General features: G+C 36.1%; 1 protein-coding gene across 1 annotated transcript in view; it reads right to left on the reverse strand.

Annotated features, from left to right (window-relative positions):
* SEPTIN7 (septin 7) overlaps nt 1-16,167 on the reverse strand; it is a 121,775-nt gene that overhangs the window by 35,558 nt on the left and 70,050 nt on the right. Inside the window, exons 6-10 of the mRNA XM_042782213.1 lie at nt 14,913-15,047; nt 7,622-7,739; nt 4,042-4,134; nt 3,164-3,260; nt 1,069-1,120 (exon numbers count right to left, since the gene is read on the reverse strand). Of these exons, the coding sequence (XP_042638147.1) occupies nt 1,069-1,120; nt 3,164-3,260; nt 4,042-4,134; nt 7,622-7,739; nt 14,913-15,047 (495 nt within the window). The remainder of the gene's footprint in view (nt 1-1,068; nt 1,121-3,163; nt 3,261-4,041; nt 4,135-7,621; nt 7,740-14,912; nt 15,048-16,167) is intronic.

A 16,167-nucleotide genomic window follows, 5' to 3' on the forward strand; every position in this document is an offset into this window, starting at 1 on the left:
AAAAAAAAAAAAGAATGGTAGAGAAAGGGAAGTTTGTAATGAAACCTGAAGTAGTATATGCTCAAAATCGAGATAACACCCCTCTTAAATAATTTGCTCTTCTTCCACTGTGTGAGGCCCAGCAACCCCAACTGCTTAATCAACCCTATCACTGACTTCCCATAAATACACTTTGTTGGGAGCACCCCTAAATAAAGATCAACTACATGCCAATCTCCTCAACTTCACAATGCACTGTCATCTCTAATTTATTTCTTGAGGTAGCAGCTTGACTCTCTTAAATTTTTCCCCTCTCTTGAAATTAATGGACCTCAACTTAAGGTGGCCATCCAGTTGTAAATGTGGTGGGGCCCCGAAGAAGCAAGATGAGAGAGGGGAACAGGGTGTAAGGCAGGGAAAGGAAAGAATGTTCCTTATGAAAACACAGGTTCATTTTGTTCATTGTTTTCCTGTACAGGAAAATGCCCCACTCACCAGCTACCAGACTGTCCACCTTCTAACATACAGTCAAGTTTTTGGCTCAGAAACAAGCCTTCCTTTCTACAGTTCTTTCATGCTATTCACATTAAGCAAGGGCAATAGCCGATACTTCTCACTCCCCATACCCATTTCGGTATAAAACTTCAATACAAAGTATAATAATAAAGTAAGGAGACTCACTTCTCTACATACCTCTTGGCACACAGCTTTATTTTGTATTTTTACAGACTACTTTAAAACCCTAGAGAATGTATCCAAGTAGGGCTTACTTCAGTGCTGAATAAAGGTTATCAATTTAACTAAATTTAAAGAACAAACCCGAGGACTGCCTTAATAGTCACAACAATAGACTCAATAAGACAGACTGACACAATAGTCACAATGGACTCAAACATACCAACAATCATGACCATGGTGTGGGATCAAACAACATTTTGTTCTGTTTATATATGGTTATCATGAGACACAGTCAACTTGAGGGCAAATAACAGTATCAAAACATTTACAGAAAACAAAAAGTAAACCAGTCCAACTCTAACTCTATTTAGGGAAAAACGTTATGCTATTTTCATCATTGTGCATACTTACCTTATTAACATATTTCTTAGAATCGTAAAATCACAATGTTCACCATTTTCAACTATGAAAAAAAAACCATATATATTATTTTCACTAAACCCAGTCTTTGCAAATGAAATTTTGCAGGAAACAGGGTAACAATGAGAGACAATGCAAAACAGTTTGATTTTTCATTGTAATATAAAAATGTAACATAGTACTCAATTTAAGGACATGCCAGACAAGCGTATTAAAACATTTCTTTATTGTAGTCTAATCCTCAGCAATTAAAATATGTGTAACAAACACATGAGCTCTCTAAAGCAAACACCTGAAATTTTGAAAGAGGAGCAGAGCACATGTATTTCTCTTTATTGCTGCTACATTGTTACCACCAAGGTAAACAATGGACACAAGTTATTTGCTAAAAAATGACTCCAAAGGAAAGCTGCCCCATACTGAAAAAAGTAAAAATGTATTAGTACTGGGGGGAGAGACTATATTTATTCTATTTAAAAAATCTATATTTTGAAAATTTAGTGGTAGTATTGAAGAGGAATCTCTTTAGGAAAATTTCCTTAAGGTAACTGAAATGGAAAGCCAAGACCTTGAGGTTTCCTTATTTTTAAAAATGTAATACTAATAGGAAAACTTTTGGGGAGAGGGAAGCCTTCACCAAAAACTAGAATTAAAAGCAACTTTTCCAGTGCTTATTTCTAAAGAGTGTAAACATTCTAAAGTCTCGACAACTGAAGGTTGCCTGGGTACGAAAGCCAGGAACAAGTATGATGTCATGGATGGGGAAAGTCACTGATAAGGTCAGTTAGCTTAGATTAACATACTAAACAACACTGATTGTTCAACATAATATCAACAAACAGGTAAAACAATCATGAATTAATTTTGGTTCCAAGTTACTGTAACACAGACGATTACATATTAGGTTGTTGTTGTTGTTGTTGTTATGTGCCGTCGAGTCAAACCCAACTCATAGCGACCCCTCCTTGGGTTTCCGAGGCAGTATCACTACGGAAGTAGGATTGCCCAACCTTCCTTCCGAGGAGTGGCTGATGGGTTTGAACCGCCAGCCGTCTGGTTAGCAGGCAAGTGTCTTAGCCACTATGCTACCAGTTAAGCCAATATAATAAACACAAATTTGGGGAAACACTCCTGTTTCCAAGAGGACTTTTGAGGTTTGATGTTATAACTAAGATAAAGTATTTTACTAGTGATTAAAATGCCTTACAAAATTAGTAATGATGATACTTAATAAAGTGTTTTTACTTTAAAGATGTAATGCCAAAAAAGGTTACTTTCTTCCTGAGGAAAGGAGATTATGAATTTTTAAATTGAGCTTTTAAAAGTTGTTCTTGATCATTCTCAAGAGTCCCATTCCATCTGAGAGTTGGCTAACAGTAGTAGGCCTTCTCTCCACAATCATTTTCAACTTTAAAAGTTTATTAGATCCCCTGGAAGTAATCCTTGGGCCCTAAGTGTAGAACCCTAGTATTATTATAAGTATGTTCTCAGGAAAAAAACAGGAACAGACTTAATGACTGTAAAGTAGTACAGTTTCAGGAGTTAGTACACACTTATTTGACTTCATAGACACAAGGTCTGAGAAATAGGAATATACTTAAGAGAAAAATGCAATTGAAATGAGAACTATCCTTGAAATCTAGAATACCATATTTTTACTCAAAATAACACACCTTCTATGTTGGTTTGCTGACTGGTCCCTCCCCTGCCAGCTATTTTCATAAATGTCACTGTGCTGATCTTTTAACTACATTTTGCTTTATATATCAACGCAGTATAAACACTCTAAACTCACTGCCCTTGAGTCGGATCCCACTCATAGCAACCCCTTCTGTAGTGATACCGCCTCGGAAACCCCTCCTTGCATTTTCGAGGCGGTATCACTACAGAAGTAGATTGCCCAACCTTCCTTCCAAGGAGTGGCTGGTGGGTTGGAACTGCCAGCCATCTGGTTAGCAGTCAAATACCTTAGGCACTAGGCTACCTGGGCTCCCTTATATAAACACTCTACTACTTAGTATAAATACAAATTTTGATCACATTTTGTGAGATCTTATAGAAAGTCATTCACTGAAGAAAACCTTACCTTCAGCAACACCCCAAGGATACTGTCTTCCTCTTACCCTTTTGCCATTAACTTCGATGATAGTGTTACTACCTACCACAGCAAGAGGTAAACGGTCCTATAAAACAAAGTAGTCTTGTTCAAATATACCCCTGTAGTCTTCACAAATCCAAGAATAAAGAAGTTACATCATTCAACAAATTAGCAGCAGTTTTTACCCTTTTTCTGCATTAGCTTTTACAGGTCATTTAATCACTGTTTAGTCAACTGCCATTATATCATATCACCACCAAGCTAAACAATGGGCAAAATTACTTGCTAAAAATTACAAAAAGAAGCTGCCCACATTGGAAAAATTAAAAATGGTAAAAACACACATATATATACTGGCATTTAGAGAAAGATAATTAAGCTTGTAACTAGTTTGTCTGACCATATGCTAGCCCTAAAAGTACTGGGGAGAGGGAATACTGTATTTGCTAAGCACTGAGTTTTGGAACTTCACTTCGAGTACATTAAATCTGTATTCATCCATACTATTTCCAAGCATAGCCTTTCAAAATTATTGGGGCTCCCAGAAATACATAAGTAGTTATTTTATAGAACTTCAAAAATTATTTGCCACATAATATGAGTGATCAATAAAACATTTTATACCCAGGGTACCTAGGAAACCACTATAAAAAATTATAATACTGACTTATATATTTTAAAAAGGACAAAATACAATTTTGTCTGGCTCTTAAAACAAAGGCTAAACAGTCAGTGCTTAAGAACAACTCGTGTCTCTTTTGTAAGCCAGCTACTTAGAACACTGATATGCTTGGTCTTCCCTATGGATAGTACATTACTTTTTAAGGCCCCAGAACAATTTAGTGTATGTGTGAGTATGAACCTACCTTTATCTTTTTAACAAGCTTATTTTCTTCTTCATCATCTGTTTCTGGAAATTCATATATTTTAATTTTCTGTTCTTGGATTTCTTTCATTATCTAAAATAGAAGAGGAAGTTAGCAATCAAGCACCACACATAATCCATGTATTAGTCTTATTTTGTAAGACACTCTTCTTGTATCTCTCAGTCTTCAGCTCTAGGTCCTTTAATGCAAAAGTGTAATCTAAAATCAATGTACTATATGCTGGTGTTTTGATTTTTTTTTCAAACCATGAAGTTGATATCAGGAGCCCTGGTGGCACAGTGTCTAAGGCATTTTGACTGCTAACCAGAAGGTTGGCAGTTCAAACCCACCAGCCACCCCACGGAAGGAAGACTGGGCAATATACTTCTGTAAAGATTTACTGCCTCAGAAACCCAATGGTGGTCGCTATGAGTCAGGATCCACTTGATAACAGTGAGTTTGGTTCTATTTTTTGTGGAAAGTTGATATATAAAAATCATTCTCAAAATCCAATTTACTTCAGAAGTGTATAAGGTATGTGGGTATATCAACTTCTAAAAATGACATAAGATTCCAGAAAAGGATCTTCCTTGCTGATTTCTACTTTAATGACTTTAGTCATTTATTTACAATGACTGAGATACTTTCTCTAGATGGAACCCTGACCAGCTGTCTTAGTCAGCTGAGTCAAAAGAGCTTAAGCTCACCTACAAATGTGGGCAGCACTGACCCATTTATTGGAAAATATCCTCCAATGTACATGTGTATACATACAAATCAATGATCTGACAAATACTGGGAAAGAGCACCAGAAGAAAACATGCCCTGGAAATAAAGAGGCTAAATACTTAATAAAAAGACTGCAGAATACCAAAGAAAGCAAACTTATTAATAACATGATCTAGAAATGATCTAGTTCAAATTAATTACACGAACTAGAAATGATCTAGTTCAAATTAATTACTGTCCAAAATCACTCCAAATTCTAAACAGAATACAGACATCCAACTATTTTAATACTCACCCTCTATTTGACCTCATAGAAACAGCTCCCTAAGCATACTGTACTTTGATTCTACTCTCATAGTACGTCCCTAGAAACAAGGGAACAAACAATGTGCCACATGATAACTGTACTACTGTAGTGTAAATAGAAGTAAAGATTTCCATTGGGAAGAACAGAGCCACAGATCTTTTAGAATTGGGGTATGTTATATATACAATTTACATTTTAATTAAATCAAACCAAACCAAACCAAACTCACTTCCATTGAGGTGAATCTGACTAACAGTGCCTCACTGGGTTTCTAAGGCTGTAAATTTTTTTATTATTATTATTTTTATTATGATTTGGGTGAAAGTTTACAGAGAAAATTCATTTTCCATATGGCAGTTTATACACTTTTTTTTTTTTTCATGATATTAGCTCCCATTCCTCACAATGTAGAGGATGTAAATCATTATAGAAGTAGATTGTCCCATCTTCCTTCCATGGAGCAGCTGGTGGGTTTGAACCACTGACCTTCTGGTTAGCAGCCAAATGCCTTATCCACTATGCCACCAGAGCTCCTTATATTCTAACTAGTACAAATGAAATAATTTGCTATTAATTTAGGACAAAAGTGTTATCTCTCTATATCCTTTATAGTGCAAAAAATGATTATACATATTAAATACACAAAATCTCAACACATTAAAATGAAACAACAGTGACCTAGCTATGGAAATGTAGTAACGTAACAGGTGGGACTATACAGAAGAAGTTAGTTATGAATAAATTCAATCATGTTCACATAATTAACTTTGATACAATGAAAACAAAACCAAAATATAAGAAGAAAAAGAAAAAAAACAAATCTTTCTGAAAATGAAACATAAATATTCAGAATGAAAAGAATCCATATAAATACATAAAGGTAATATCAAGTACAGGTAGTCCCCAGCTTATGATACATACAAGTTATAATGAAATGTGGGAGCTCTGGTAGAGTTAGCTCTGACTGCTAACCAGAAGGCTGGCGGTTCAAACCCACCAGCCACTCCTCAGAAGGAAGATGGGGCAATCTACTTCCGTAGTGATACTGCCTTGGAAACCCAAGCCAACTCAATGGCACATAACAACAACAACAAACGATGTTGTAGTGCTCATTTTCTGATGTTATTCTCAGATGTTCACTTGGAGATGTTCACTTTTATTATTTACTATTCAAAATACTGTTGTATAGATTTCGTTTTCTAACTAAACCAGGGGCTTCAGTTGCTTGGAAACATGGACTCAAATTCTGATTGCTTTCCTCAATAGGCAGATTCAGGAACTAGTGAGATGTTACTATGAAATATATAGGCAAAAAGAAAAAGACCATATAGACAACTCTCATTAGTTCTTTTTTAACTAGAAACACCATTCTCATTACCAGGGATAATCCAGATGAATCAGAACTTTATACAAACAGAGTTATTATGATTGACAAAATGCCAATGTTGTCCAACTCTTCTTCATTGTTGGAGTAAATTTTTATGATTTGTGTATATTTTTTTACATATGTATGCATTAAATTTAAATATATCTATAAGTTTAAATATAACATTTCCAACCTCCAACGACAAATAAAAGTCAGATTTATAAAGATAATAATAAAAGGCAATAATGAAAACTAAAAAAAACAATGAGGTATTTGACTTAGGTCAGAACTGACTTACAGGGGGAGTGTCAAAATGGAACCCCATCCTAATTCAGGGACTACCTGGACTGTTGTCCAAAGAAAAACAAATTAAACAGGATGTTCACAAAAGAAAGAAAAAAATAAACTCCTGCTTTAAAAAGTGTCCTGCCTTTCCAGAAAATAAAAGTAAAAGTTAAAGAAACTGTTGCTGTTGCATACTGTTGTGTTGATTCCATCTCATAATGACCTTACAGTACAAAACAGAACTGCCCCATAGGGTTTCCTCTTCACAGAAGCAGATCGCTAGGTCTTGTGTTCCTCAAACAGTGGATGGTGGGTTCAAACTGCCAAGTTAGCAGCCAAGCAGCACTTAACCATTGTACCACCAGGACTCCTTAAAGAAACTGGCAGGTACTACTTTATTCCCAAAATTTGTAAAAATAAAAAGGATACACAATGCTGGCAAGGTTATAGTGAAATAGATGTTTGTTATAAAAGGAAAGGGATAGTTTTACTGTGAAAATACCATGGCAAAATGAAAATCAAAACAAAAAGTTCCATAAATATAATAACCACTGAAAGAAGTAATCCTCCTGGGAATTCATTCTAAGAAAATAATTCTACAGAAGGGGGAAGGGGGGCTTACATACCAACATCTGAAGCAGTCTTATGGATATTTTATTTTTTAAAAAATGCCAAAGGATAAGGGTACTATGATAGTAGATAATAGCTTTAAAGAGAAAACTAAGGCACAAGATTAGTTTCAAAAAAGCTACTTTCAATACAACATAAATTAACAATACAGTAAAAAGCAGCCCCCTCAAAAAAAGATTGTCACACATTATGCAGAAAATAACAAATCTGCAAATTTCACAAATAATACAAAAATCTCAAGAGTTCAAACTCATTCTGCTCACCTGCTTTTTAAACTGTTGGCACTCCTCTGGCGTGAGTGTGTCTGCTTTGGCAATGAGTGGGATGATATTCACTTTTTCATGTAAGCGCTTCATAAACTCAACATCCAGTGGTTTAAGTCTGAAATATACAGTATTTTATTATGATTAAATTGATCAATTTGGGGTGATATATTCTTCACATTCCCAATGCTAAATTAAAAACAATGGACGTACTTTACAAGGTCATGGAGATGGTGCAGGACAGGGCAATGTTTCATTCTGTTACACATAAAGTCGCCATGAGTCAGGCAACTTAATGGCAAGTAACAACTTTACTTATCGGAAATACTTTCTGAATATCTATTGGGCCAGCAACAGTCAGGTACTGCAGGACTTCAAGAAGCACTGGAGTGGTTAAGAAGGCTTTGACTCCTGCCCTTGAACCCCTGGGTCATAAGATTTTAGCTCTAAAGAGGAACTGGGAAAACCAGAGGCTCTCAATATAATTTCCTAAAATAATATAGTGAAACTGTCCCCATTGGGTTTCCAAGACTGTAAATCTTTACAGAAGCAGACTGCCACATCTTTCTACCATGGGTTGGGGGGGGCTGGTGGGTTCAAATCGTTGTCCTTCTGGTTAGCAGCCAAAGGTTTCAACCACTATCCACCAGAGCCCTTCTTCTTATAACAGACTACTGTATATATTTATTACTCAAAATTTGTGATTTATAATTTATTGTAAATGAAAAAATGGTAGCCCTAGTTCAACCCCATATTCACTTACTATCAACTATCTTTCTCAGAGAAGATGCTCAAAAGAGAATTTTCATCATTATCCCTTTTGCCCATTACAATGTAGCTACTGACTCCACTTTAACATTATAATTCCAAGAAAGTCACCAAATAGCTCCTTCTGCTAATATATTCCCAAGTAAAACCAAACTCACTGCCATTGAGTCGATTGTGACTCATACCAACCCTACAGGACAGAGAAGAACTGCCCCACAGGGTTTCCAAGGCTACATATTGACAAGGAAGCAGACTACCTCATCCTTCTCCCATAGTATGTCTGGAGGATTTGAATGGCCAACTTAACCAAATGCTTTAACTACTAAATTATCAGAGATCCTGCTAATACATTAGCAGCAAGTAACTTATAAATATACAGTGCTCATCACCGATTATTTTCTAAATTACCCTAATTTGCAGATCTGCTATTACTCCCTTACAAAGTTGTTCCCCCCCCAAAGGCACTTTTCAGAATCCTCTTTGTATGTTAAGCCCCTTAAAAGCTATGTTCATCAGAATTCTCTAGTAGGCCCTCTTCTCTTCTTATTCTACATTCTGTAAGGTATCATCTACTACCAAGAATTCAAATATACTCTACAGGCTATCAACTGCCAAATCTTCAAATCCAGCCCAGATCTGTCTAGAGTTCCAGACCTGTGTCAAAATACCAGTAGATTTGCTACTTTTATGTCCCATTGAAAAAAAAAAATTACTACCATTGAGTTGATTCCAACTCACAGCAACCCTGCAGGATAGAACAGAACTACCCTATAAGGTTTCCAAGGCTTTCAATCTTTATGGAAGTGGACTGTTTTATCTTCCTTCTGTGGAGTGACTGGTAGGTTCGAACCACTGACCTTTTGGTTAGCAGTCGAATGCCTTAACCATGGCACCCGCCAAAGCGCCTTTTGATATCCCATAAGCACTTTAAAATCTTTATGACTGTCATGGTTAATGTTACATTGAAACATAACATTAAGGTTGGTAGGCTGTGGTCCCCAGTATTGTGTGGTTGTCCTCCATTTTTTGATAATTATGTAATCATCATCCATTTTATGTGTCATAAATCCTAACCTCTATTATGTTAATGAATCTTTGTATTATTTATCATGTTAATGCTAAATCTCGTTATCTTGAATCTCTTGGAAACTGATACTGGGGCTCAAAGTACAGGAACACTACGGGAAAGCAAATAAAGCTGGATTAACATTATATTTTTATTTGCAAAATAAAATAAAATCTGTGCTAACTTAAAGAACCTATCAATCTTTGAAAACAATTTTAAGTTTTCCTTTTTTCATCAATCAGAAAATATAACTCAATATATAAAAACCATGGTCTATTCAATCTTAGAAAAATTTACATCTCATGTTCCAGATTATACCCATGACTAAAATTTAAATTATCAACACGTCACTGAGTTGTAGTAGATTCATACAAAAGTCTAAGTCTACTTAAACCAAAGACAAAAGACAAAGAGTTTAATTTATCTAAAATTTCAATACATTTTAAGAACATTTAATACAAAACATTAATGTTAAAATCCAAGTTAACAAGGTAAAATTTTATACTTAGAATACTTGCTATTATTTATACCCTAACTTTAAAAAAGACATTTAAAAACAACAAGGAATTTGAGGGCATCAACTTCTTAAATATAGAATAACAGAGCTGAAGACCATTTTAATCAGTTTAAAAATTTAAGTTAAACAAAAAAACAAAAACAGCCTTTAAAAGGCACCCTGATAGATCTTCAGCCGATATGAGTATAAGACCAGGAAACTAGATGGTACCAGCTACCACTGTCAACCACTCGGAAGGGATCTCTGTAGAAGATCCTGGGTAGAGTGGGAGAACAATATGCAAAACTCAAAATCATACACACACACACACACACACACACAGACTAGGTTGGCTGGTCTGATAGAGCCTGGTGAAATCCCTGCGACTATGGCCCGCCCCTAGCTGCTCTTCAGGTCTGGAATTGAACTCACTCCTGTGGCTTCCAGTCAAATAAAAGACAGGCATACTGGCTGAACATTTACATCAGGTAGATACACTCCTTGGAGAGATCAATCATGGGAGAACAGAAGGGCAGTGTATGCACAGGGAGACAGCATGGGGCAAGTATGCATGGGAGGGAAGAACACCGGAGTAGGTAACCATGGAGAGGAAGTGGGGAGAGAGCTGTCACACTGTGGGAAATTGCAGTCAATGTCATGAGACAAAATGTGTACGAACTGCTGTATGGAAAGTGAATTTGCTCTGTAAACTTTTACCCAAATCACAATAAAAATTAAAAAAAAAAAAAACCCTGATAAACTCTTCCTTCCAGTGAGTTTATGTTACTGGGAGAGAAACAACTCAGAGAAGGGTAAGAATGGTTGCACAACTTGAAGAATGTAATTAATGTTACTGAATTGCACAAACTGTTGAATTGCTGTGTATAGTCTCAACAATATGAAGAAAAAATTCCCAAAACCTTCCTGCCCTTTTAAATTAGTGTGCAAATTTCAGAAGCTTTCAAAATGTCAATAGCAGAAAACACTTAAATCACATTCAGAGTACATTGTGATTGAAAACTTTCCTGTCCAATTAGTTTTATTTCAATTCACCTTTTTAACTCTTGCTTTTCAATGATGGAATGTCCTTCATAGAATTTCTAGAAGACAAACCCACTTTAGAAGGAAAACGCCATTTAATCTCAAAGCCTATAGCAAAGTAGCAAAATAAATTACTATAGAACAAATGATAAATACATATGCACTTACTTCTCATTTACTGACTCTCCTTATCCAAAAATCTGCATTTATGATGTTAGTAAAAAATCTATTCAATTATTTTGCACCTCAACAATATATATTTGGCAGTACCAAATGTAAAGATGTGAGGTGAGAATAACACTGACTGTGATGGTTAAGATTATGTGTCAACTTGGCTGGGCCATCATTCTCAGTGATTTGGCATTTATATAATGATGTAATTTGGCCATTATGTAATGATGTAGTCATACTTCATTTTGTGATCTGATGTGGTCATCTACTAGTTTTACCTCATGCTGATTTTTGTATAATGACCTGGTTTTTCAGGAACTAATCATGTTGGATAAGTGAGGAGTGTGTGTGTGTATATGTGTAAAATCTTCTGTATTAAATATACAATAAAAACGGCATGGTATCAGAGGTCCTCTAACTTCACAAAGGGAAGGAGAATAAAGACAGCACCAGGCCAAAGCTCATGATTCCTACGAAGTGGAGGTCAAACATAGTTCCAACCTCCAACCTTTTTACCAATTCTGATACCAGTCATCCCTCCCATAGCACACTCTACTTCTCTGCTGAATTCAATACTTCCTTCCAATGGCCACACAGAACTCATAGGCAATATGCACAGCTACAGGGTTTATCAGGGAAGTAACATGCCATAATTCAAGACCAGGATCAACCCGGACATAACAGGAACAACTTACGTACAGTTCTTTAATCAGGACAGCTTCTTGGCCTGCTCCCACTAGGCCTTGTGCTATTAGCCTGAGCCCTGCACTCTCAAGCCTTTCTCTCATCCTCAGCTTGGGTCTTGCCTCTGCCCTAGCTCAGACAAGTGTTACAGGTTTTTAGCTCTGCTAATTAGCGTAGGGAAGCCCCCCACTCTGCCACGTGAGCATCCTGCCTCTTACTACTCAGCTCTTACTCCATCGGTCAGCACATCTACTGTAGCTGCCTTGTTCTGTGGGACTGGACACCCAATCTTACACTGATCTCCTGGTTCTGCCGCTGCTGTTTCTCTGCTATGCTTGCTTTTTGTCACTTCTTGCCATCTTGTGCCAAGTGTTACAACTCTCTGTCTCTTGGGTCTAGGAGGTTCTAAGTGCAGGGATCCCAGGCCCAAAGGACATGTTCTGCTTCTGGCTCTTCTTTGTGATTGTGGTGAGGCCCCCCCCTTGCTTACTTCTGGGATTGGCACTCTATAAACTTACAGTGGTAAAACCAACCAATCCCCTCATAAGGGTTCCATCCATCTTATTTGCATGGTCCCACTCCACGCACCTTATTTGTATTATTAGTAGGATGAGTGAGCTCTGATGGCGTAGTACTCAAGGCATTTGACTGCTAACCAGAAGGCTGGTGGTTCAAACCCATCAGCCACTCCCTGGAACGAAGGTAGGGCAATCTACTTCCATAGTTACGCTGCCTCAGAAACCCAAGGAGGGGTCGCTATTAGCCGGGATTTAGTTGATGGCAGTGAGTCTGGTTTTTGGTTTGACTCATTTTTTGGGAGTCACAAGTACATCCATGGCTAAAAGGGCCATATTAAGTAATTTATTGCACTGAACTCACTGAATGACATTGATTTGCTTTAAGTTGCAATCAGTATCTAAAAGGTAAAAACATCATCTTAAAATTCACATTCCAAGTCAGCTTTTTTTTTTTTTTTAACAGTACTTACCAACCACTAAACAAGGAAAAAAAAAAAAAGCAACAACAACTGAAATCATATTCAGTGGTGATGATAATGTATTCAGTGATGATCACTTGGCAGAGCAGGGTGGGGGTATTACAGATACAATGATTGACCAATTTATAATTATATCGAAAAAGGATCACTCTAAAAAGGGAATCCAGGGACTACCTAGACAAGTTAAAAAAGGCCCTGATTTATCCATTAGAGTGCCTGATATTTCAGTTTGTAGTGAGCATGGGATTTGGAATACTCTCCATTAAATTCAGTACCATATTCTTTCACTTAATCCATGGCAGCACCTGACAATGGGCAAAATTTTGTTTCATTTCTAAACATCACTAAGCTGAAAAGCTGTTCAAAAGCACATTTTCATAGATAGAAAATAAAATTTTTGAACTCTTATCCCTTGTGACAAATAAGAAATGGCCTAAAGCCACTAAACATCATTTGAATCATTTAAAAAAAAATTCTTAAGAAAACAACAAAAAAATCTTATTTCTCATGTAATTTTTAAGAAATGCATTTTCCCCCAGGGGATGGTAGGAATGTGATTTCATGAGAATTACTAAAACTTGGATAGAGTCCACAGATCTAATAAAAATGCTATAAGCTGACAAATTTCTATTAACTTAACTACAGATTAAGACTTCTTTCTTTGCTGCCTTCCAGGATAAATCCCCAGCAAGTTAAGCTATATAATATAATACTATATGTACACACACACACACACACACACACACTTTAGGTTCAGGAAAAAGCTACTAGAGTACTCATAAAAACCTACATAGTTTGTTATATTTTTCAGATTACTTTTTTTGAGCCTTTTAAACGGATGAACCAGTTTAGTAATTTAAATACGTAAATTGCTGAGAACACTGTAGAAGAATGTTAGAATACAAACAGAAACAATTTCACCACTCCAACTTGATGGTACCCAAATAGCAAATTATGTAATTGAAGTTCCCCATTAAAGCAAGAAAGAAAATGAAAATAGCTCCAGCCTGTCTGGAAAAAAGATGGAGGGAGAAGTAGAATATAGAAGAGAAAGGTACTCTATTATAAATGAATTGGTTCACACTACTATAATTTGAGTGTTAGATTACATAATGCTATTTAATCAATGTCCCTTGATGCTATTATAATAGTTCAGTTTTGCTTCATGGAAAGGCAGCAGTGGTACAATCATCAGATGGCTGAATTCTGCTGAGACATTTACCCAAAGAAAAAGATTGAAGAAGATAAATTAGAAACATGTGCAGCTGACAAAGATATATATACCTACTCAAAATGACAGAGGAAGTACAAAGAACAAAAAAGGACTAATTGAACAATCAAATCAGAAGGATATTTAGATACTTATATCTTAATTATTAATAAATAGTAGAGTTGATGACGTTATATCCAAACAATGTGTCTGTGATACCTCTGGTAAGACAGAAGCCAAACAAATTTATAATTGAAATGGTGCACGACAACGTCTGTACTTAACATTTTTTTCATACCCTCCTCTATCATACCTTTAACAAATAACATCTCTGGATTTCTTAGAATATCTCTTAGCTAATTGTTACGGCTGTTTTCTTTACTTGATGGTTCAGTTAATAGCAAAGAACTCATTCTAACCTCACTGCCATCAAGTCGATTCCAACTCAACGTGACCTCCATTACGTTTCCAAGGCTATAAATCTTTATGGAAGCAGACTGCTTCATTTGTCTTCCACAGAGCAGTTGATGGGTTCGACCCATCAACCTTCTGGTTAGCAGTCAGACGCCTTAACCACTACACCAGAGTGGTTAACCAGACCTCCTTCTTAACAGCAAACAGCGGTCAAAAGAAAACCTACATAAGCCACATTCAGACATCAAACATTATTATTATAAGGATCCAAGAGAATAAAATCATTGTTGACTTATTTAGCCCTCAGTTTTTCTACAAGCCATTTTTACAGAGTTTGGGATTTTACATTTGGAATAGTTTTAGAGCTAAAGATTGCTAAAACATGCATGAAATATTAAGAAATAGTAAAGTAAAAGAAGGTATCAGAAGCACTAACGTACTGACCCATGTCCTGAAGGAGCAATGAAGTATAAACAACACTGCACTCTGTTGTCAGGCATCTGGCGTCTGTTCACTCGAGATTCTGCATTTAGGTAGTCCTCAAATTTACTATCAATGTAATCGATAACAGGCTGCCAGCTATAGAATGCAGACAGATAAAACAATTAAGTTACAGTTCTATAAATGAATATGTAACTAGTGACTAAGTTTAACAGTCAGTAATTGTAATCAGTATTTTTATTGTTGATTTTGTTTTTATCAGTAATTTGTGACTTCCAAAACCAAAAACTAAACTCACTGTTGTCGAGTCAGATTCAACTCATAGGGACCCCTCCTTGGGTTTCCGAGGTAGTATCACTACAGAAGTAGATTGCCCAATCTTCCTTCCGAGGAGTGGCTGGTGGGTGTCAACCTCCAGCCTTCTGGTTAGTAGTCAAGGGCCTTAGGCACTATTTGTTACAGTGTAGATCTGCTTCATAGGTTTTCTTGACTGTAACCTTTACAGAAGCAGATTGCCCAATGCAAGGGTGCAAAAGGGTGCTGCTGATTGGGTTTGAACCACCTATCTTTGGGTTATCAGCCAAGGGCAAACCATTTGTGCCACCCAGGGACTTTTTTTGTAATCAGTTCTTTTAAATGGGTAAAATCAATTTAACAGATGGAAGATATCTTCCCTAATTATTATTCTACATAATGATTCAAAAAACAGGCATAAATTATGTTGAATAAATCACGACTCATTATTTCTAACTTTCTAATACAATTAACAAAATACTGATTTATTATTATTAGCATGTAATTTGCATTAATAAGTATACAAATTCTAAGATATTTTGTATAATAGGAAAACAAATTATATCCAAGGAGCTTTAAATTTCAAATGAAAAGTCTACTTTAAATAATTAAAAATATAATGATGTACTTACTTAGATGCTGTAAGTAAGAAATGACCAAAAATTACTTCAAAAACAATGTGAGCATGAAAGAAAAATATTTCTCATAAGATACTAAGATTTATTACTTATTACTGTAGCTTTATGGGGGTTTTCTTCACTTATTATAGGTTTTAATGAAGATGTACTAAAAAACAATTTGTACAAATGAATAAAACTATAGTTGTTATGTTGTTATTTGCCATCGAGTCAGCCCCGACTCATAGCGACCCCTCCTTGGGTTTCCGAGACAGTATCACTACGGAAGTAGGATTGCCCAACCTTCCTTCGTAGGAGTGGCTGGTATATAGTCCTTAATATTAAAG

Source organism: Orycteropus afer, unplaced genomic scaffold (assembly GCF_000298275.1).
Source record: "Orycteropus afer afer isolate SDZICR_OR568_19922 unplaced genomic scaffold, OryAfe1.0 scaffold00263, whole genome shotgun sequence".
NCBI lineage: Eukaryota > Metazoa > Chordata > Mammalia > Tubulidentata > Orycteropodidae > Orycteropus > Orycteropus afer.